We start from the raw sequence: 22,056 nt of genomic DNA on the forward strand, positions 1-22,056 counted from the left end.
CAAAGAAGATATCCAAAAGAAGAAGAAAAAATTCCAGCAACGTAACAAAGGAAAAAAAATAAAATAACGAAGGAACAATTCCAGCAAAGCACTTTCTGTATGAGAAGATACCAAAAGAACACAATTTGCCCACCAAATGTCCAACTTTCAGAAGGAACAAAAATAAAATTAAAAAATCTATAATCCCTTTTTTTTTTCAGGGTAAGCTAAAAATCACCTGTAATCTGCCTAAACGAGACTGCATTGAGCCAACAAAGTGATCATGTTGTTCCATTATCTCCACAATTGCATCCTTGTCACTAACAGGCAACGTTTCTTTTTCAGGAGATATGGGCCCTCTCTGTTTAGAATTAAGAGAATGAAGATATCACTTAGCATGCATGAGAAAGAAAAAGAGGACAACATTAAAAATATATATATTATATATAGGTGACACTATTGAAGGAAAAAATAAGCTAGTTATACAAGTAAATTGATAGATCAAGTGCTAAAATCAAATCAGTTAATATTTCACTTCCACTGATATCAGGCCTGATTGCATCAGAAATCAACTACTACCATTATATAACATTATTATATTGTAATACCCGAGGGATCCATTACTGTTGCACACCAGAAAAACAGTTCAGCAAACTCACATCTATATTGGCCATTACAAGCTGCCGCAACATCATGGAAGCATGAAACTAATTTATGTGGTATTCTGAAAAGGCAGTTTACGACCTAAAAGCTACCTAGAAAAGAGTCTAATTCTTGTGAGAAGGTGGAAGTATAGTTGGACTTGCTTCAGTTCAGGTTGCAAGCTTGGGCCTCACTGTCCTTACCTGGGCTTTCACAACTGAATGGTGTGAGAAAAACATAACAACATGGACAAGGTATATTTGTAGAAGGGAGGTGCCTTACTCTTATTTTGTGAAAGTTCACTAAAGGAAGGAAACTTCAGCAGTCAATACAAGACAATGTTATGAACGGATTGAACAATTTCCCTGGATTCCTTTCCCTATGCTCATTTGCGAGCCCTGGCCAGAGCTCTTTTCCTATTGAATTTGCCATCATATTTAAAACAGGTTCTTAATCATGCATTCTCACTAGCAAAACATCACATTGCTCTGTTTGGTTTATTGGAATGAAGAGGAATTGAATGACCATTCCATCATAACGTCGATTCTGATAGAATGGAGGTGTATTATCACTTCACAAAGACATTACTGGGAGAGATAGAGACGAAGCTCATCAAAACAAAGGACCAAGTTGCAGATATCTTAATGAGGCATTCCAAAAACATGGCATGGTTACCTAAACTACAATGCCAAGGGGGAGTGTTGAGAGTTCATCACTAACTCTCCTTCCTCTCTCCCCCTCTAGATTTTTTTAGCATCTCATATCTCTAGGAGTAAATTCCTCATTACTCGTTTTGCCAACTCAAACTTCATCATTTACCAACTACTAATTTTACCTACCTACCTATAAATATGGAATAGCCCTTGTATTTTTATTTTTATTTTTATTTTTTTGAGAAGCAAATAGCCCTTGTATTGGGTATCATGCAATACAAGAGTGATCTAGTGTGAGCTGTCCTAGAAGTCTTGTGCAAGGAATACAAGTGTAATTGTGGGTGCCTATGTCTTGTGTGATCAGTGTGATATGAATATGGTAGTGTATTCCAGCCAAGTGGGTGTGGGACCTGTGAGTGGTTGTCACATGAACTTAGTGGAGAGTAATTGAGTGTACAATTGTGTACTTGAGAGAGTTAGTAATAAAAACTTGGGTAGCGTTTGGTAGAGTTTTCTAAATATGATTTGAGAATAGAGCTGTATTTTGAATTTGTAAGTTTTGAAATTGTGATTTGAGTGTGGAAAATTTGTTTGGTTATGAGTTTTGAATTGAGTTTTGGAGGAAGATTTTGAGTTTTTGAAACTAGGAAAGTTATTTGATTAAAAAACTTACAACTCATAACCAATCACACAACTCAAAATTCTATTCAAAACTCATATAAAAATAAAAATAAAAAAAAAAATCTGAAAATATTTTTTATTTACAATATAAAAATTACAAGTGCCAAAAAAAAAAAAAAAAAAACACTATTCCGGTCAACCGGCCCGACGTCCGGGTTAGCCAAATTTTCCGGCCTGGAAAGGAGTTTTCAAAAGTGGATGTGGAATTATAATTTGAAAGCTCAAAATAAACACCACACTCAAATCAGTAGGTGGAAATGTATTTGGAACACATAACCAAACACAGCCTTGTATTTTTTGGGAGTCAAACTCAACATAATAGCCTCTAACCAGATCTGAATAATTGCAGGCTCAGTACTAAAAAAGTTTGACAAGTCCAAGCCTGGCTTCCCACAAACTTTTAATCCAATCAATAAAAGAGCACTAGTACCTTTTACAGCACCGTAACATCCCAAAAAACCTTTAATCCGTGTTCCCAAAATACAATCCAACCAACCCTTTGAACTGTTTAACCAAATTCTAACCTTAATACCCTTGTGCAATTGTCCAAACACAGATTTAGCATCATCCAGTCATAAGCACAAGTGTCCCCCATTTCTTTGGTTCACAGTTTATCAAGGGAGAAATTATTTACGTTAGTTTCTTTTTGTTGATTCCTGAAAAGTGTTGCAGACAAGCTGTTGGCGTTGCTTTGCCAATTTGTTAGCAAATGTTCAAGTTTACTTTGTGAACCTGAGTGCAATATTGTATACACTATGTGTGCATGGGTTGCACATTCTTGAAGCCTTTTGTAATTCGATTCCCAAAAAGACAAAAAGAACTAAAACAAAATATACAGTTTGCACTTCTACAAGCTTATGTAATTTTCATTGAAGCCATCTACCAGGAGAAAAAAAAAAAAAAGAAAGATGAGAAGGGAAGAAATTACAGAATCATAAAGTAATCATACCGCATTAGGTTGGAGCATGCTAACAACGGGTACTGTCCCAGATAAATTGCTTGAAGCAGGAGCCTCATAATAAGAGTATCTCTCACTCTTCTCCCAGTTTGCAACAAGCGAGCGCGTCCTTCCTAGAATAACGGTTGATTGAATGAGTAAAGCTTCGTTAGATTCTTATAAGTATCACCTGTGATGCAGATTGGACATACCTCCTTTTTGTCCTTCCGTGGAACACACATCTCTGTTTCCCTTATGCACACGAGTTTCATCTTAGGTGAAAACAATTAGCTAATGTCAGTAGTAAATCAATACATCCAAAGCTACAACCACCTAAAATTAAATAGATGAGTATTATGTAAACTTCGTACAACAAGACAGACTATCTATCACATTTGAGGAATTGTATATATTTTGGATGTAATAGCAGAAAATCTTGGAGTTTAGTCCTGAGACTGAGACCATCAACACAATTAGCATGCAAATTCAGCCTAGATTTCCTTTCTTTTAGGGCCAGCATCATAATTTCCACAAAAGCATTTCGAAATATGTGGATTTCATAAATCATTTTACGGGTTTATTTAACCCTTTTGGTCCAAGAAACTATGGTCACCATGCTATTTGATTCTTTTCTACATTGCCCAGGCTCCATTCCCTTTCCTTTATGTCATTCAAGTATAGACCTTTCTTCTAAGCAATTGTTTTGCCAAAGGTTAACTTAAAAGGGTTTAAACCCCCCTAAATGGAAAGCGCTCCCCATTAGAGCTTGTACAACACTATTCTAGAATGACAATCATGATTCTCCAAATAGAAGACCTTCATCACAATATCTTAAGTCAATTCTCTCCTATAGAAGTACAAGTTTGCATGCCTAAGATAAACGTTGGATAGCCACGTGCAGAGCAAATAATTGCTGAAAGCATCTTAATAAGCCCACCCTAAGGTAAGGGCTCTCTTATTCCAACTTTCCCAAAACCTTAGTAGCACGGATGAGACAGCGACGGGTTCACTGCCCCTGTGGGGATGGAGCAACAAGAATCATATTGTTTTTCAATATCGAGAGTTGCATGTTTATGTAGCAAGGGTCTTGTATGAAAGAAGATAACAGCAAAAACAGAATATTGAAGGAAAATAGAAGAAAAGATAAGAAAACAAAGCAGAGAAGAAAATAGAAAAGAAAAGGAGAGAGAGAGAGAGAGAGAGAGAGAGAGAGAGAGAGAGAAAGCAATGCTCTTATAGTATTTTCAAATTTTTATACATTCTTTAGAAAATAATTTTCCTTTTATACCAAACGCGCATTTATAAGCTTCATAACCCTAAAGCCATGAAAAAGGTACATAAAACGCATCCTACCCTATATGATAACAAATGAAGCCACAATTATATCCTGACATCACTAAAAACTACTTATCAATCAACAAATTTGATTGAGAGTGTCATGTGAACTAGGTTGCACTAATTGCAGTCTAGGAAGTATAAAATATAGAAAAGATCAAATAAGAAGGTGAAACAAGGAACAAAGGCATTCTAATTACAGAAGAAACATAACAAATATTTAATGACACAAAAATCCAAGCTTGATCATCTGTTTGTAGGACAAGCTAAAAATTTTACATGCAAGGATGCAACTTGTCCAAATACTGACATTACAACATCAAAACTATTCTTCTTTCACCAGAAGTTGGGGGATTGATTGAACTAGTAAATGAGCAATTATGCATCAAAAAAGCATTAAACCAACCAAAGAGAGGTCATGTTAATACAGGTCTTCAGATAAATCCACTCCAATCACCTTCTTCTTAGGAATCGTCAACCAGAAGCTTATTAGTCTTGTAATTCTTCACCTCTACAAAGAAGACCCCCATCATGCAGCTGGTCTCTTATGTTACATTGACTCTTTTAAATTTGTGTAGTACCCATGTTGCACACTCAACACTTGAGTATGTAACAGTATGGGATATATGTCTGACATGCTTAGTTGGACATGCACCCACTAGTAAGCCTAAGTAGTTGAGTTTACTATATTACTATCCATAAGACTCATATTTTATGCAGAATAATCATTCGGATATCAAATTTGTTGATACTATTGGAAAGGCTAGATGGAAAAAATGGAAGTCGATGACAAATATTGAGAGAGCATCTTATGTGAAATAGATACAATTTTGAAGATTATTTGTTGGTTTTTGATGATTTCAGATCTGCATGCAGGGGTTTGCTTTTTATTTAGACAATTTTCTTGTTTTCTTTTCTTTATTTCCTCTTTTCTAGTCATATAAGGGTTGTGGTCCTCAACATGTTCTCTAATACAATTTCTTTTGTTGTTGATAACAAAAAAAAAGGTCTCATTTTACACATAAAATACTCTAATATTAGTTTGTAAACATCATTTTAGTCAAAAAATAGAATAAGTTTTCAAGAAATATAAAATCTAGTTGTGTCCTATTGTCTTTGGGCATGAGATCGAATGAATCAGAATGTAGATGCATAACCTCACCAGACACACCACCTGAGTCCATGTAACATAGTTGGTCTCAATTAACTTCATATTCAAGCTATAGTCAATGGGATTAGTGCTAAACCTTCTCCTCAACAACAAAAACCACTCTTAACCATACAATATCCATGTCTGCATGGGGACGCTTAATTATAACTGGTGGTCAGACCATGGAACAAATGGGTGCTACTGAACTTGAGACCCCAGATAAGAAGTGGCATAACTGTAGGCATTACTTTTGTCCCTTTCATTAAGAAACAGATAATAACCACATGGAAGTCATGACAAGAATAGAAACATAACATAACAGGTGAAAATAATAGAATATCCATAAACTGATATGTAGAAATATCTTTTAATAACCAAAAGAAATTTCTAGTAAAGAGCATATATTAGACATTTTTCTATGTTCAATAGAAAAGCATAACCATAGCTAATCCACTAGCCTAAAATTGAGAAAACTTTCTGAATAGAAAAAACAATAGAAGACAGTTGGGAAACACAAGCACACAATATTAGCAGAAAAGCAGCCAAAATGAATTTTAATTAACATGGTAAAATCTAGACTACTGAGAAATGCATACATACAGCTATCATTCTGGAAACTGGCAAGTGGCTCTGGCATTAGATTCATTCCAACTCTCCCAGAAACAATACGCCTGTCGACCTTTGCATTCATCTCCCCTTCAGGAATTCCTGCATCTGAGCTTTTTACTGCAGGAAAAACATTCCTATTTGCCACTCCACTCAACTCAGTGGTTTTGAAACCATCCGTTTCAGAATGATCACTAGCAATTGGCCTATCCAAGTCATCCCTAATGTTTGACAACTTAAGAAAATCAGATGTTTTTGACTGCATGGACAATGGCATCATTCTGCCAGCGACACCTTCTTTTCTGGATTCAGCTGCTTGCTCAAACCTCCCATTATTCCGAGGGACAACTACAGGTATCACATCAGACCCATTGAAAAACGAAGGATTGGCTGTCAGATGGACTTTTCCAGTGCCCCTTTTCAGAGTTGCTGCACCAGGAACTGAGATTGAACTAATTGGCGTTGTCTTTGGACCAGTATTTGAAATTACCCTTTGAGGAGTACCAGGTACACTTCCTGTGGCTTCATCAAGAAAATAGGCCGAGATTAAACATGTGATGCAGAGTATAAGAAGCTCAAGGAAGAATAAATTTAAAGAAGCGGCAATATTGGGAAATTGGCATGGTTTCAAAGAGAAACCGATAAGAACTATCCATAACCATGTTTATAGTATTATTAGAATCTTATTTTATAATTATTTTATGTTTTTAGGATTTTTAGGCAAGGGATATTTTGGTATTTTTATGTTTGCTGACTAGGAATGGTAACAGGCCGAGGTGGGGCCGGGATCACACTCCCCGTCCCCAATCCCCGACGGTAGAAATGTCCCCGTCCCCGGTCCCAATCCCCGACGAGGAGCCTATCACCGCCCCCGTCCCCGCCCCCGTCCCCGTCCCCGTCCCCTAACGGGGATTGGGTTTTCCCAACCCCGAAAATTCCCCGGCCAAAATAAAATAAATAAAATAAAATAGAAGATCTGAGCATATACTAGATTTAACATTATCATCAAATCCCAGATCTGAGCCTATACCATACGGATATATTCAACACACCCAGGTATATTCAACACACCCATACAGATCTATTCGACACACCCAACCAGATATATTCAAATACCAGATATATTTAACACACCCATACAAATTTGAGCATATACCAGAACTTCAACACAGATTTGAGCATATATCAGATCTGAACATATCAACTTTATCATCATCGTCATCAACAACAACACACTAATGATGGAGGGACGCGATCGGTAGTGATAGAGAGAGAGAGAGAGAGAGAGATCGGAAACCCTAACACTCTCTCTTGTTGAAGACAGGACAGCGAAGGAGGAGGGAGATCGGCGGTGATGGGAGGAGGGAGGTCGCCGCCGACGCCGTGAGTGGCAGCTGCGCAGAGAGAGAGAGAGAGAGGGAGAGAGAGAGGCTGAGAGATTAATGAATGAGAGTGAAAGGCAGACAAACATATATTATATATGTGGGGAATATTCGGGGAATTATTCGATGATAATTCGGGGCCGGGACGGGGCCGGGACAAGGGAACCTATCCCTGTCCCCGGCCCAAAAACTGTTGGGGATTTAATTTTTAATACTATCCCCGGCCCTACGGGGATAATTTTCGGGGAAAACCCGCTCAAATCGAGGTCGGGGGATCTGGTCCCCGTCGGGCCGAGTTCAAATTGCCATCTCTATTGTTGACATGGGTCGTCTTGCAAATCAAGTTATTTAATTAGTTTTTGTTTTTATTTTATTAGTCTTAGATTAGTTTTGAAAACCAAAGATATTATAGTAGTTTCCTTTTTTGGTTCTAGTTGGTTTAGAAAATCTCCTAATTCTATATAAAGCCATGTAATGCTTATAATTTAAGAGAGTTGATATTTTAGAGAATTTTAGAGCTTTTAAAGCTTCTTTATAAATTGTGCAGTGCAATCAAACCCCAAGTGTGATGCCTAAGGAATTCTATGAGTGATTCCTAGATTTTTCTTCTTCTTCTTCTCCTTCTTTCCCTCTTTTATTTTCTGCACTTTTGATAGCCAAAAACACTGTTCACGAATCAACTGTTCACAGCCTCATAACAACCCCTAAAACAGTATTAAATCAGCCCCAAAAGACCACTGTTGTGGCTGTCCATAATCGTCCTACATCAATTTGGTATAAGAGCTTAAGATTTCGCAACTATGTTCTTACAAAGTGAGAACCTATGTGCCACAATATGTTATACCCCATAACAAAGAAGTTCCAGATTTTGAAGGAAGAGATAATCCTATGGTTTTCTCTAATTGGCTTGTTTCAATTGAGAAATATTTTGATTGCTATGATTAGACGGATGATCATAGAGCGAGATTTGCCAAAATGAAACTTGTAGGTTTGGCACAACTTTGGTGATATCGTGTTGAAGAAGATATAAGAAGACTGGAATCGCCACCAATAAACACATAAGCATCAAAAGAAGTATATACTTCAAACAATCTTGTTAAGTCATGTGAGCAACTTGTTAATTCAAGATATGGCAACACTTTCTTTGAAGAATATATGCAAAGACTTGAGGCACTTGACACTCGAAATCGAGTTCTGGAAGAATCATGTCAAAGACTTGCTAGATTTAAACCTGCATTAAGCCCTATTATTAGGCAAGAAGTGCCACATTAGTCAAGATATAGCATGGAGTACACACAATAAGTCGTGCCAAAGCTGAGAGCTAGAGTCAAAGATCAAAAGTTTGTGCAATTGCAGCTACAAGTGAAAGAGAACAATCAAAACCTGCACAAGGTGAAAGATGAACGGATTTTGAAGGATAACGAGGCTCTTACTGATGATTCAAAAGTACCCAAAGAAGATCAAGTTATTACTCAAGTAAAGGCTAGAGTCCAAAACGAGAAACTGGGTGCTATGGAAGTTGTAGGAACTGAAGAATCAAAGCAACCAGCAGCTAATGCTGAGCAAAATATGCCTTTAAAGCATGATGTTGATCCTATATTAGAGTCACAATTGCCTAACCCACCAGCACATAATGCAAATTCGAGTGAGTATAACATGTCAAAAACAATGATAGGTGTTGATTTCATTCAAAAGGATGTCAAAATTGAATTGCATGATAACATTTTTATGGAAGAAAAGGCTGAGAATATGGAATCCATGATTGTTGATACAAGCAAGAGCATTCAAATTGATTGCAAGCAGTACATCGCAAAGCCAAAAGAGAATAGAATGGATGGGCAGAATTCTGCAACTCTACATTTGGATCAATTTAAGGGTCTGTTTTCTACTTCAACTGATTTTGTCATTCCAAAAAAATTCAACTTTAGAGCGTCAAATATCTTGTTGCTTCCATTGCTATCTCCAATGAAGAACAAACGATATTGCCAACTTGTAAGATTTTAATGTGAAGCCATGGATGCAATTTCAAAACTTATTGATTCTTGTACTTGAAGATCTTAAAACTCGAGGTCGAGTTTTTTTCCAACCAAGAGAGAATGATACAGGGTATAAGAAGCTCAAGGAAGAGTAAATTCAAAGTAGCGGCAATATTGGGAAATTGGCATGGTTTCAAAGAGACACCGATAAGAACTACACATAATCATATTTATAGTATTATTAGAGCCTTATTTTATAATTATTTTATGTTTTTTCAGATTTTTAGACGAGGGCTATTTTGGTATTTTTTATGTTTGCTGAAATGGGTCGTCTTATGGGTCAAATTATTTAATTAGTCTTTGTTTTTGTTCTTATTTAGTCTTAGATTAGTTTTGAAAGTCAAAAATATTATAATTGTTTTCTTTTTTAGTTCTAATTAGTTTAGGAAGTCTCCTAGTTCTATATAAAGTCATATAATACTTATAATTTAAAAGAGTTGATATTTTAGAGAATTTTATAACTTTTAAAGCTTCTTTATGGATTGTGTGATGCAATCAAACCCTAGGTGTGATTAGGAGATTCTAGGAGTGATTCCTAGATCTTTCTTCTCCTCCTCCTTTTCCTCTTTTATTTTCTACATTTTTAACATCCCAAAACACTGTTCACGAATCCACTATTCACAGCCTCATAACAACCCCTAAAACAGTGTTAAAACAGCCCCAAATGCCCACTGTTGTGGTTGTCCCTAATCGTCCTAAATCAATATGTCATAATCTAAACATGGAGAAAAGTTGACAAAAATAAATTAAATAAAATTATTATGAAATAAGGAGAAAATGAAAAGAAAACACAACATAAAATCAACAAACCACAAATAAAGTAAGGAAAGTTGGCTTGTAATAGCTTTAGCAATGGCCCTATGGCTAATTGGCAACATGATTTGTTTAGCTGATCCAAATAGTTCCATATCCCTTGGACAAGAATTGTCAATTTGGGTTGAGCCATTGAATACAGAAAAACACAAAGGAAAACAACAATGGAGTGAAAACAAACATACATGCAAAAGATTTCGACTCCTTCTCCTTGGTGATAGGATCTGAGTTTTGCGAGACTGAAAGCCTTCCCAAAGATTTTGTTTCCTTGGATACAGGATCTGAATTTTGTGATATGGCTAGCCTGCCTGAACATACCTTTGCATTGTTTTCAGTCAATATTGGCACATTCCCACTTGAATCAGATTTTGGTTCAGGATGACCTTTCAATCGAGTTACATTCCCAATTGCATATGGTTCAATACGCTGCAAAGGGTAAAATGCCATAAAGCATACATCAGTTCAAATTTCAGAATAGAACTGAGAGGAATTTGCTAAGTATACAAATTAAGTCATACCGATAAGTCTACAACCCATACTCCAACACAACTTTGATTATAGGAGCAGCCAAGAAGCTTTCCCTCGTGAATATTAAGATCTGACAATCTAGACCATCCCACATCCACAGCATCATGACATCTTATTGGTTCCCAAGAGACAACCTATCAAATTGCTTAAGGAATTAGACTAAAAATTGATATACAGATAAGAAGATTTATTAATCGTAGTCTAGCGTCTCTCCATGCACAGTTAAAAACAAGAAGAGGTTACCTTTAGACTTTCGTGCAAACCACAAAGTAGGGTTCTCCCATCAGGATTAAAGGCCATACAGCGTACACCGGTGGTCTGGAGTACGAAACAAAGAACTTGAAATAAACATTATGTGCAAAAGCAAAGTTGAAGAAGAAATACTATGATAATTTCCCTCAATATATGCAAAGCCAGCAGTAATTACACCATTCGACAGTCATTCACCTCAGGACCAGCTGACCCTATAAGCTCAAAAGTCTCTAGATCCCAGAATTTAACAGTTCTATCGGCCGAACCTGTGAAAAAAGATCAAGGTGGAATCACGATAATAACAGTAGCATGAACACTAATGATTGAAATGATATAGAAAAGTAACAGACAAAGACAGATAATGCAACAAGGGATTTAACTGCTAGCAGTACCCCCAAGACATAATTTAAAACCTATGTTACCTAGAACGTGGATCGTTCTGGCACGTGGAACGGGAACGGGAATGGAAATGGAAATGTGGTACACCACACGCTCTAAAATATGGTACAATAGGGGTAGACTTGTATATATTATACTTAAGAATTTAAGGTACTTAGTAATTTTCTTTTAACTATTAGGTGTCAAATAAAATGTACTTTCCTTTTTCTTTTTCTTTTTTTCATTTTTGATGTTTTTGTCTTTGTCAAAACTTAACTCATCTTAGATTTTAGTTTATTATATTTGATTTTTTTTCCTCCTAAGCAACATTTAAGAAAATATATTGGAAAAAAAAAAACTTTTGAGATCATTTCAGATCACTAACTCGTTTGGGAACAAGCTTTTTTAGTAACTTTTTGGCTTTTTGACTAAAATATGGTATAAAAAAAAAAACTAGCATATTTGGGATGACTTTTTGATTTTTTATGAAAAGATGTGCAAAAAGTAGATGGAAAATAGAATCTTTGACTTTTAGGTATAGGTTGTTGGCTTTTTGGTTTTTTTAGTGACTTTTTGACTTTTTGGTTAAAATCACCACTTGCCAAACGAGGTCTAAATTTACTGTTTTGGAACGAAAGTGTACCATTCGGAACGTGAGTACCAATACATAATTCGCTTGGGTATTATTGTTTTCTGATAACACAATTCAAAACACAAAAACAAAGCTTCCATAAAAACAGAAGAATGACAAGACTTTACAAATATTATCCAATATAGCCTGAACCTCGATCAACTAAGACCAAAAATGCAGCTTAATCAACTGGATACTTTCCTAGCCTTCTGAACAATAGATAAGTAAGAGTTATCAAATTTTAACAGAACAAAACAATAGAAAATTTCCAACTGATGTTTGTCCTTCAGGATTTCCTGCTTTATACATCTTAAAATTTCCAATTTGTATATTCTAAATAAACATGTTTCATAAATCTAAAATGTCAAATTCTACTTTGCCATGTGAAAGTATCTAACTACTGAAATGAATGAGAAAGGATCTGCAGACAGTGGACAACGCTTGATAAAAGCTACTACAGAAACTTTCTTGTACGTAAGTTTTTCCTAATGTAATTAGCTCTTACTCTCTTATGATTCTTTTTGAAAAATTCTACTCACCTATGCTTCTTGCTCTCATCTCAAAATGTTCTCACAAGAATTCTTGTTACCTTTTCTGTTCTTTTACTTTTGTTGTGGTCATGTATTTAGCTTAATTTAGGTGTAAGTAAGCTTACTTTTCTGAGGTTTGGGGAGGGTTGTACGTCATTTTACAAAGCATAGATGCATATCAGAATACTCCTTCAAAAAGTACAATAAAATCTAATGGCCCTTCTCAGGGAAAATTTTTTATGTGGCACATGGGGAAAAAATGATAATTTGATCAAGAGGCATAAGTATGTTTTAAATCAGTGTTACATGTGCAAGGAGGCAGAAAAATCAGTCGATCATCTACCCATCGATTCTGAATTGACCAAGGAATTGAGTTTCTAATTGTTGAATTGCTTCAAGGAAGCTTTGCATGCTTGGATGTTCCCAAATTTGGTACTTGATTTGATAGTCAGGTGGAAAGAAGGGTAGGTTGGCAGAAGGAAAGGCAAGGTTCAAAGAATAGGTCCTCTTTACCTTTTAGAATATGCAGGAACCAATATATAGGTTGAGGTGTAAATTTTAAATATATTGCATAGTTGTGCTACCTAAAATGCCGATCATTTTGATATGAGGAACGGGAATGGGAATGTGATATGCCACATGCTTTAAAATGTGGTACGATAGGAGTAGACTTCTTAATTTGACATCCAATATATTATAGTGGATTTTTCTTCAAATTAATTGTTTAACAACACAATTCTATGAGCATTATGATATATTGTATTACATTTTGTCAATCCAAAACTCCACTCTATTAGATTTTAGTTTATTATATTTGATTTTTTTCTCTATTAAAGAGAACCTATGATGAAAAACTTAGAAATAATGGCATTGTTTGGGAACCAAGTTTAGAGGCTATTTTAACCTCTTAAGAAAAAAATCCAAAAAAGCCTTACTGTTGCTCAACCCCAACCACGTGATGCACAGCTGTCATCCAGATAGTGCAAAATGATGCTTTTGCCCTTTTAATGTTTGAGAAACCCACAGCAGCAGCAGTGCCACGTCAGCAGGATGTTTTATTGGTTGGAAAGGAGCTGTACATTTGTAAAGGGGCATTTTGGTCATTTACTATCCCAACGTCTTTTCAAACACATTTTCCAATGCACCAATCCAACAAAAAATTCAACTCATCTTCCCAAACACAAAAACTAAAATAGCCTCTAAAATAACCAAATAGCCTAAAAAGTAGCCACTTCCCAAACGAAGCCAATATGGGATCGTTTTGGATCATGAGATTCATCCTTTTGGAATGAAAGTGTACCACACTTCAGAAAGTACGTTCCAAAATGTAAATCACCATGGGGGTAGCATTTTCGGGTAACACTGGTCGGGCCTCTGAAGAGTTTCAGGATTCTATTGATAGCAAAGATTTACCAGTCACACACACCCACAGGATGCCTTCTAAGGAAGTAGTTTAATTATTTAAAAACAAATATATAAAAAGACAAGTCTACTATGAAGTCCAAATCACATAAACCAATCAAGGAACATTTGATCTTGTTAACATTGGATCGACATGAAAAAAAAAAAATCAAATTTGATTAAGGATTACCATCTTTATATCAAACATTACTTATCAAAAACCACTATAGCAAACATTTTACCAACCTGTTGCCAGCAGAAACTCATGGGGATGAAAATCTATGCATTGAATCTGGCCTTCATGATACTTGAAATCATGCAACAACTTCCCAGCAGTCAGATCCCACAGCTGTCACATAAACGATTTTATTGCAAGCAAAGAAATCTCCAGATTAGCCAAAAAAAAAGAGTGTAGGTCTGTATGTGCCCTCTTGCACAGAAACTGACATGGTTAAACCTATTTACTAGATATGGCTCTCAAGACAATTGAAATCGTGCAAAACCCCTATACCTAATCATAATTAACTGGTGTTTAAATAGTGTTTTAACTGAAACAACTCTATGGTAACAATTCCCACATTAACCAAAAGTATTTCTCTGTGTAATGTGCAACTGAGGGAGTCTGACCGACAAAGGCACCAACAATGCATGGTATAACACAATATACACGGCCTACACCCCAACAAAAATTTAAATAAAAAATAAAAATATGCTGTGACTAGGTATCCAAATGCAGAGCATGCCTTCTAGCTCCATTAGTATCTATACCAATCTGGAAAGTTGTGTGCTCTAGGATTTCTTCAGACAAGGTTTAAAAAATTAAAAAATAATAAGAAGAACTACATGAGTACCATTCCCAAATATTTACAAAAAATAAGTTAAACTATATGGGAAAAGGAGAAGTCAATGCCAATGTTTTCACAATACATCTAGGTGTTACTATACAAACACATGTTCCATTGTTGTAAATTCCACCGTAAATGTAATGAACAAGAAAAGCAACTCTTACCTTCACGCTATGGTCCTCTCCACCAGATACGACCCAACGGCCATCTGGTGTAAATCTAATAGCGTTGACCCCTCTAGTGTGGCCCTTGTAAGTGTGAATACACCCTTTTCGTCTGATATCCCAGATCTTCAGGTTTGTGTCCAGAGAACCAGAGGCAAAGAACTCCCCAAAGGGATGGAAATCCAAGGATATGCAATTGGACCGGTGACCGGTTAGGGTGCGAACAACTACAGGAGAAAACAAATTTCCAATTAAGAGTTTTGCAAATCAACTTGACAACATACAACAAAATAAAATCTACATATATGATGGAATGTAACACATAAAGCATACTCTTTGCCTCCTCTAAATCCCAAAGCTTGATTGTACCACTTGCAGCTCCTGCAGCTACCAACACTTCAGCAGAATCGAAGCTAACAGAGTCAATTCCACTAGAATGACCGGACAAACTCTGCATAAGTAACCGCCAGTAACATGTGAAATGAAAAAGACAATTGGTCATTCAGAGGGAAAGAGACAGACACAGAAGGCAAAAGGAAATTTTGTTGATCAACGTGAACCTCGTAACTTTTTAAGAAATTCATAACTGATCGAACTTTTTTTTTTCCTCAAATGGGAACAACCGGTCATACTTTGAAAAATACTTAACTATTTTTCTTTGTAATTCAAATTATAAACATGGTCTAAACAGCAGTTTGATCATATAGCCCTTGATAAAGCATAACGGCAAAAAAGAATTCATGTAGCCGACCCCACTTCATTGGGACACAAGGCTTAGTTTAGGTTGGTTTGGTTTGTTTGGTAGTATAAGAACACAAGTTGTGGTACCAACAAAAGGATTGATGAGAAGAAATACAAATATATGTTGGATGAATAAGGGAGCTAGCCCTAAAGACTAAGCTTTCTCTTCAATAAGAGAGCACAACATAGTTGGGTTTTCATCTCAAGGGATTTCACAAAATTTTAGGTGCATAAATCTCTTTGTGGTTTTCGAAAAAATGTACGAGACTTGTCTAGAGAGTCTCCAATCATATCCCAAGAGTACATTAAACTATACCGTCTCATCACAGGAATAAATCACAAATCAATGGATTTGATTAAACTAGATATTGTTCCGCCACTCCATACAATCAATTGGATCTATATTTATCCAAGTAGAATTTATCCAAGTCTACTAGCTAACTGGAGCATTTGACACTTAACTGTTTTCTGTAGCCAAGACACAAAAAATGTGCCACAAAAGATCCGACTTAGATATCTCCAATATTTTATCAAGCAGCCATATGAATAATACATGCATTGTATTGAAAAATACATATTCAGTAGAAATCAATATTAAAAATAAGAGTGTAGTGTGCTTGTGAGGTGCTTGATGGTGTACACATCACATCACCATTTGTTCAATGCTTGGGGGTTTTATTATTCTAGACGACCTGTAGACCACCAACCATGGCTCTATATATACATACATCAAGGGATTTCAGCCCCACACATTCAAACATTGATCATATATCCAAACCATCAGATGAAATCAGTCATACAAGCCAGTTATGATCAACCAACAGAGGAAAGTGCACTTTGTTTGATAAGTAACAGATAAAGATGTATGTACGCATATTGTGCACACAAGGTGTGATTCTGAAAAGAGCCAAAAAAAACTAAAAGAAAGCAAAGTACGAAATAAGCAAGTTATTTAATGGATGACAAATGAGAAAATAACAGAGAAACTCACCAGTATGGCATTGGGTTTGCCAATGGCCCATAGATTCACCTTGTGATCTTCTCCTCCAGTGACGAGAACCCTTGATGACTTCCTCCCAATTTTGAGGCAATTTACACTGGAAGCATGAGCCACAAATTCCTCTATGGGGTGGACACATATGGGTCAAGGCAAAGTTTTGTTTAACCAAAATTCTATGTGTCCCTATAGAATCTTTATTAGACAAATTAAAAAGAAAGCATGATAATAGTTAAATTGAAGAAGAAAATGAAAGCTCCATAAGTAATATAATTTCATATATGATTCACACAATAAAAAGAGATCTGCTCAAAACTCAATTGAAATTGTATGTAGAATCAAAGTTGGTTGGGTTGGGTTGGGTTGGGTTGGGGGAGGAGTAACACACATACTCTGAATTCAAAAATGGATTGCATTATCGTTGTTATTTTTTCAGAATCAAAACAAATACATAGAGAGAGAGAGAGAGAGAGAGAGAGAGAGAGAGAGAGAGAGAGATAAAGCCGAATTCAAAAGAAGCAAAATAAGAAATTCAAGAAAATAGACAAGGATACGCAGCTTATAAGCACGTTTGGTGGTCGTCATGAAGAACAAGTCTTGTGTTGTGGGAGGATTCGAAATGGTGACAAAACCCTAGTAGCACTATCTGATTCTGCTACTTCTTCAGCTTCAAATCTCGGTTAAATTTATACATTTAATCTAGATTAGTTGAACCCTTGAAGAATTTGAGACCCTCCAACGCCAGATCTCGAAAACCCTTAACATTTTGCCTCCCCTTGTTTGTTCATTTCACTGGGCCCCAGAAAGAAACATTACTATTACTAATGCTAATACTAATACTAATAATAATATTTATGAATGCATGATAATGGGTTATGGGTTGTGGAAATTTTTTTGAAATTAAAGCGAAAAGCAAAAAGAGAAGAGTGATTTAAAATAATCAGATCAGAGAGAATGCGGGTGGAGGGAGGGGGCAATTGATGTTACCTGACTTGTTACCGACATTTCCTTCCTTTCCTTGGGACTATTTTGGTGACTCTTCTTCTTCTTCTTCTTCTTCTTCTTCGTTCCAAGTGTTGGGGGACTTTGGTATATACACTATACGTGCCTGTATTTATTTTTATTTTTTTTATTTACAAAAAGGAAAATAGAGAGAGAGAGAGAGAGAGAGAGAGAGAGAAGAAGAAGAAGATCAAAATGCGGTGTTGTCCGTGAAGTGGGAGTAATGGCTGCTTTGTTTGCTTGGTTGATTCCAATAACACATTTCGTGTCTTTCTCGCACAATCACTGCAAATTTCCCAAAATCAAAACCAATATTGGCCGAGAGAAAGAGAAAGAGAAAGAGGGGACAAAAAGGGTGGAAGAGGGTCGCTTTCATGAGGTCTCTCCTCTCTGCTAAGTGATGGTTAAGTTTAAACTCGATAGAGTTAACAATAAAGCCAAGTTTGGCTATCCTAAAGAAGGCCTCGTTTGGGAATTTATTTTTTTAGTCAATTAGTTAAAAAGTTATTAAATTAGTCAAAAAGTCAATAACTCATACTAAAAAGTCAAAGATTCTCTTTTCTCTCTACTTTTTGCACATCTTTTCGTAATTAGCTAAAAAGTCATCCCAAACATAAAGTTTTTTTTACCTACCTTTTTAGCCAAATAGCCAAAAAGTTACTAAATTATCATGTTCCCAAACGAGGCCTAAGTATACACTTTTTATCTTTTTATCTTTTTTTCATCACATCAGTTCTTTACTTTTCTGCACATCTTTTCATAAAAAGACAAAAAATGTACTTATTTAGGTCATCCCAAACAACCCCTAAAACAAAACTGTAATATACAGTGTATGTATGTGTATGCTTTGCTTATGTGCCGTTTGGTAACATTTACGTTTTCAGTTTTCTATTTATATTTACAAAAATTTAAAAAACTCAAATAAAAACTTGTTTGGTAAAATTTTTGATTTATAAATCAGTGGTCTCAGTTTATAAATTTGGCAAAAAAATGAAAACACAAAAAGTGTGTTTCCGTTTTGAGTTTTGAGTTTTTTTTTTTTTTACCACCCAACACTAGCCACTACCCGCCACCATTTTCCACTACCGTCTTCCGCCACCACCACCACCTGCCACCACCACTCACTACCCACCTGCCACCACCACCCACCACCCGCTACCACCACCCACCACCCATCACCACCCATCTACTACCCACTCGCCACCACCACCCACCCCTCACCGCCACCACCACCACCACCACCCACCTGCCATCCACCCGCCACCACCCGCCACCACCCACCACCCACCTGCCATCCACCCGCCACCACCCACCACCCGCCACTATCATCCACTGCCTGCCACCACCACCTGCCACCTACTTGCCACCACCACTCACCACCCACCCGCCACCGCCACCACCACCACCACCCACCACCCACCACCACTACCACCACCACCACCACCACTACCACTACCACCATCACCCACTCGCTACCACCTACCACTCGCCACTGTCACCCACTCACCCACCACCACCACCACTCGCCACCGCCACCGCTACCACCCACCACCCGCCACCATCACCCACCCATCCACCATCACCACCCACCACCACCACCACCCGCCGCCGTCACCCACCCACCCACCTACCCACCACCACCACCACCACCACCCGCCACCTACCCGCCACCACCACCTACCACCCGCCACTACCCACTCGCTACCACCCGCCACCGTGACCCACCCACCCACCCACCACCACCCATCCGCCACCACCCACCACCACCAGCTACCCACCACCCACCGTCACCACTTTCCACCGCCGTCTTCCGCCGCCACTTGCCACCACTTGCCATTTCTCACTGTTTTTTATATTTTTAAATTTTTTTAAATATTTTGTCAATTACCAAACGCGTTTGTAGTTTATGTTTTTCTAAAAATAAACAAAAATCAGTTTATAAAACTTTTGTAAATATAAACTGAAAACGTAAACGTTATCAAACACACCCTTAGTATTACTGATGAATGGATAAATTACGTTTTCGAAGGTAATTTTTTTCATTATTTAAGTCTCGTTTGGCAAGAGGTTATTTTAGTCAATTAATCAAAAAATTATTAAATTAGTCAAAAAGTCAACAATCCATACCAAAAAGTCAAAGATTCTCTTTTCTCTACTTTTTGCACATCTTTTCGTAATTAGCAAAAAAATCATCACAAACATATAAATTTTTTTTACCTACTTTTTTAATTAAATAATCAAAAAATTACTAAATTAGCTTGTTCCTAAACGAGGCCTTATTATTGAAAATATTTACACAAACATCAAATCAAAATAAGATCTTTCATAAAAGTTAAATGATGAAGCGTATACTTTAATCACAATTTTGAAACTCAACTAAGGTTTTTCACTTCTTTTTTTTTTTTTTTTCATGTTTTCATTTTAATAACTCAGTCAAAATCAAATACTGCCATAATAAATATGTCCCACCACCACACCCACTCCAAACGCAAACATCCGCTTCCTCCCAACCCATTCGTCCCACCCGACCCAACTATGCACCCTTTTCAATGTAGGGTTGCGCAACCATCAAATTAACCTATTTAATCCACTCAATTCGATTTAATCGTATTTTGAGTGGGTTGGTTCGTTATAATGGGTGAACATATGCAAGTCTAATAATTTTAAAATAATTATATTTCGATTAAGTAATGCACGAGTACGAAATAATATTTTCGTATAATCTTATTGATTAAATTTAAGTTTGTATTTCTTTCGAACGTCGTCGCTTTACTTCCTGAAAACACAAACGTGAGCTAGCCGGGGGATGTGTGTCGGATACCTCTCCGATGCCTAAATCAGCAAAATAGACAAATAGACAAAAGTTCTGTGTATTCGAGAATCAAAATTGTGAAACCTGTACATAGGTCCTGCTATGAGATTTTATAGATTTCATCTAGCATAATCCTAGTAGGACTCTTACTCCTCAATGTAGAGTCCTCCTAGGAATTACACCTCTAAGAGATAATACTTATCCCTTAACACCCTTCTCACTGCATTAACCAAGTAAAATGGTCTTACCTCGATAGTATGACAAAACGACTGGGCTAACACATCCTGAAGCAGCAGATTTTACCGAGCTTTCCTTAGCTCGGTCCTACCTCGCTTTACTTAGCACGGTTCCACCCTGCTACAACACGGCTCCCTGTACCTCGGTTCAGAATACTCAAGCCGAGCTAACCTCAGTCATTCATGACCAGGCTAACAAGGCCCAATGGCGAAGCCCATTCACCTCGGCCCATTATTTGACTCTCCATAAATCTGGTTCCACCTCGGCCCAAGCTTCACACATTTTACCCTCTCAATTGCCCCTTAATTCCATCTGCAACACATGATTTAGGATTATTCTTCTCCAGCCGAGCTAGAAACATTTAAACAAACCGAGCTCACCTTCTACTGGGCTATCGGTGAATCCGGTCCATAAACGTCATTTCGAGTGCTCAGCTCGCCTGAATCGTTTTCTATTCTCTTGGACACGTGGCAGGCTCTCATTGGCCCAGTATAGCTGTTATAGTTGTCTTCATACTCCACAATTTTTGAACAGTCCCGTCCATTCTATGCTCTATACAAAAACCTTAGTTTCATCTTCTCTCTCTTGCCCTTTGAGTCTCCATTTTCGCATCCATAGCACCTACAAAGCTTGCGTTCTCCTCGCCATCCTTGCGGTTTTGATCTGTGTCCTTCTATCTTCAAACTGTAAGTAGCTCAATCCCTTTTTCTTTTTGTTTGTATAGTCTAGCAACATGTAGCATAGTATTCATATGTTTTTGCACAACATACTCATATGGTTTTCTCACGAATGGGTAAGAACCTTTTGGACAACAATCACACTCACTGGATTCACAAACAATCTGTAATGTGATGTTTTCGATCCAAAATAACACCACAACCGAGATAGACACTTGTTTACCATAGATGCATTAGACCGAACTGGAAACCTTACCCAATAACTGAGCTGAAACTCTTGTTACCATAGATGCCGAGCTGTCTCTTGTGTTACAACCGAACTAAGAACGTGGACATAACCCTGTATACTAACCTCTAAACAAGCTAGAAGCCTTGTGTTGGCCCATGTTCTACCGAACTGAGAACTCTCTATCATTCAGATGAACCGAGCTAAGCCTTCACAATTTTTCTGTAAATTGATTGTTTACGTAGTCCAGTCCAGTCGTCTGGGCATAACACTTATTATTTCCACTTTGCAGACTTCACTAAGTTGGCCAGGCACACCTTTGCATGCTCAACCGAGATACTCGACGTCATCTCAACACCAAACTAGAATTCCAAGCTATTTTATACATAATTTAAAGTTTTGATAGGTAAATACCGTTTCT

At 37.1% G+C, this 22,056-nt stretch overlaps 1 protein-coding gene across 3 annotated transcripts in view; it reads right to left on the bottom strand.

Moving 5' to 3' along the window:
* LOC145814955 (katanin p80 WD40 repeat-containing subunit B1 homolog KTN80.4-like) overlaps nucleotides 1-18,110 on the bottom strand; it is a 29,503-nt gene extending 11,393 nt beyond the window's left edge. For all 3 annotated transcript variants that reach the window (XR_014358174.1, XM_082911896.1, XM_082911895.1), the window contains exons 1-14: nucleotides 17,669-18,110; nucleotides 17,236-17,473; nucleotides 16,676-16,806; nucleotides 15,277-15,394; nucleotides 14,944-15,170; nucleotides 14,181-14,283; nucleotides 11,190-11,260; nucleotides 10,986-11,060; nucleotides 10,733-10,876; nucleotides 10,400-10,640; nucleotides 5,978-6,505; nucleotides 3,105-3,164; nucleotides 2,905-3,026; nucleotides 218-340 (exon numbers count right to left, since the gene is read on the bottom strand). Coding sequence is in view for 2 of the 3 variants with exons in the window: in XM_082911896.1 (XP_082768022.1) it covers nucleotides 218-340; nucleotides 2,905-3,026; nucleotides 3,105-3,164; nucleotides 5,978-6,505; nucleotides 10,400-10,640; nucleotides 10,733-10,876; nucleotides 10,986-11,060; nucleotides 11,190-11,260; nucleotides 14,181-14,283; nucleotides 14,944-15,170; nucleotides 15,277-15,394; nucleotides 16,676-16,806; nucleotides 17,236-17,266 (1,974 nt within the window). In the remaining variant the exon portion in view is untranslated. The remainder of the gene's footprint in view (nucleotides 1-217; nucleotides 341-2,904; nucleotides 3,027-3,104; nucleotides 3,165-5,977; nucleotides 6,506-10,399; nucleotides 10,641-10,732; nucleotides 10,877-10,985; nucleotides 11,061-11,189; nucleotides 11,261-14,180; nucleotides 14,284-14,943; nucleotides 15,171-15,276; nucleotides 15,395-16,675; nucleotides 16,807-17,235; nucleotides 17,474-17,668) is intronic.
* Nucleotides 18,111-22,056: the final 3,946 nt, after the last annotated feature.

Source organism: Camellia sinensis, unplaced genomic scaffold, assembly GCF_055761805.1.
Source record: "Camellia sinensis isolate YWXY unplaced genomic scaffold, ASM5576180v1 Unanchor14, whole genome shotgun sequence".
NCBI lineage: Eukaryota > Viridiplantae > Streptophyta > Magnoliopsida > Ericales > Theaceae > Camellia > Camellia sinensis.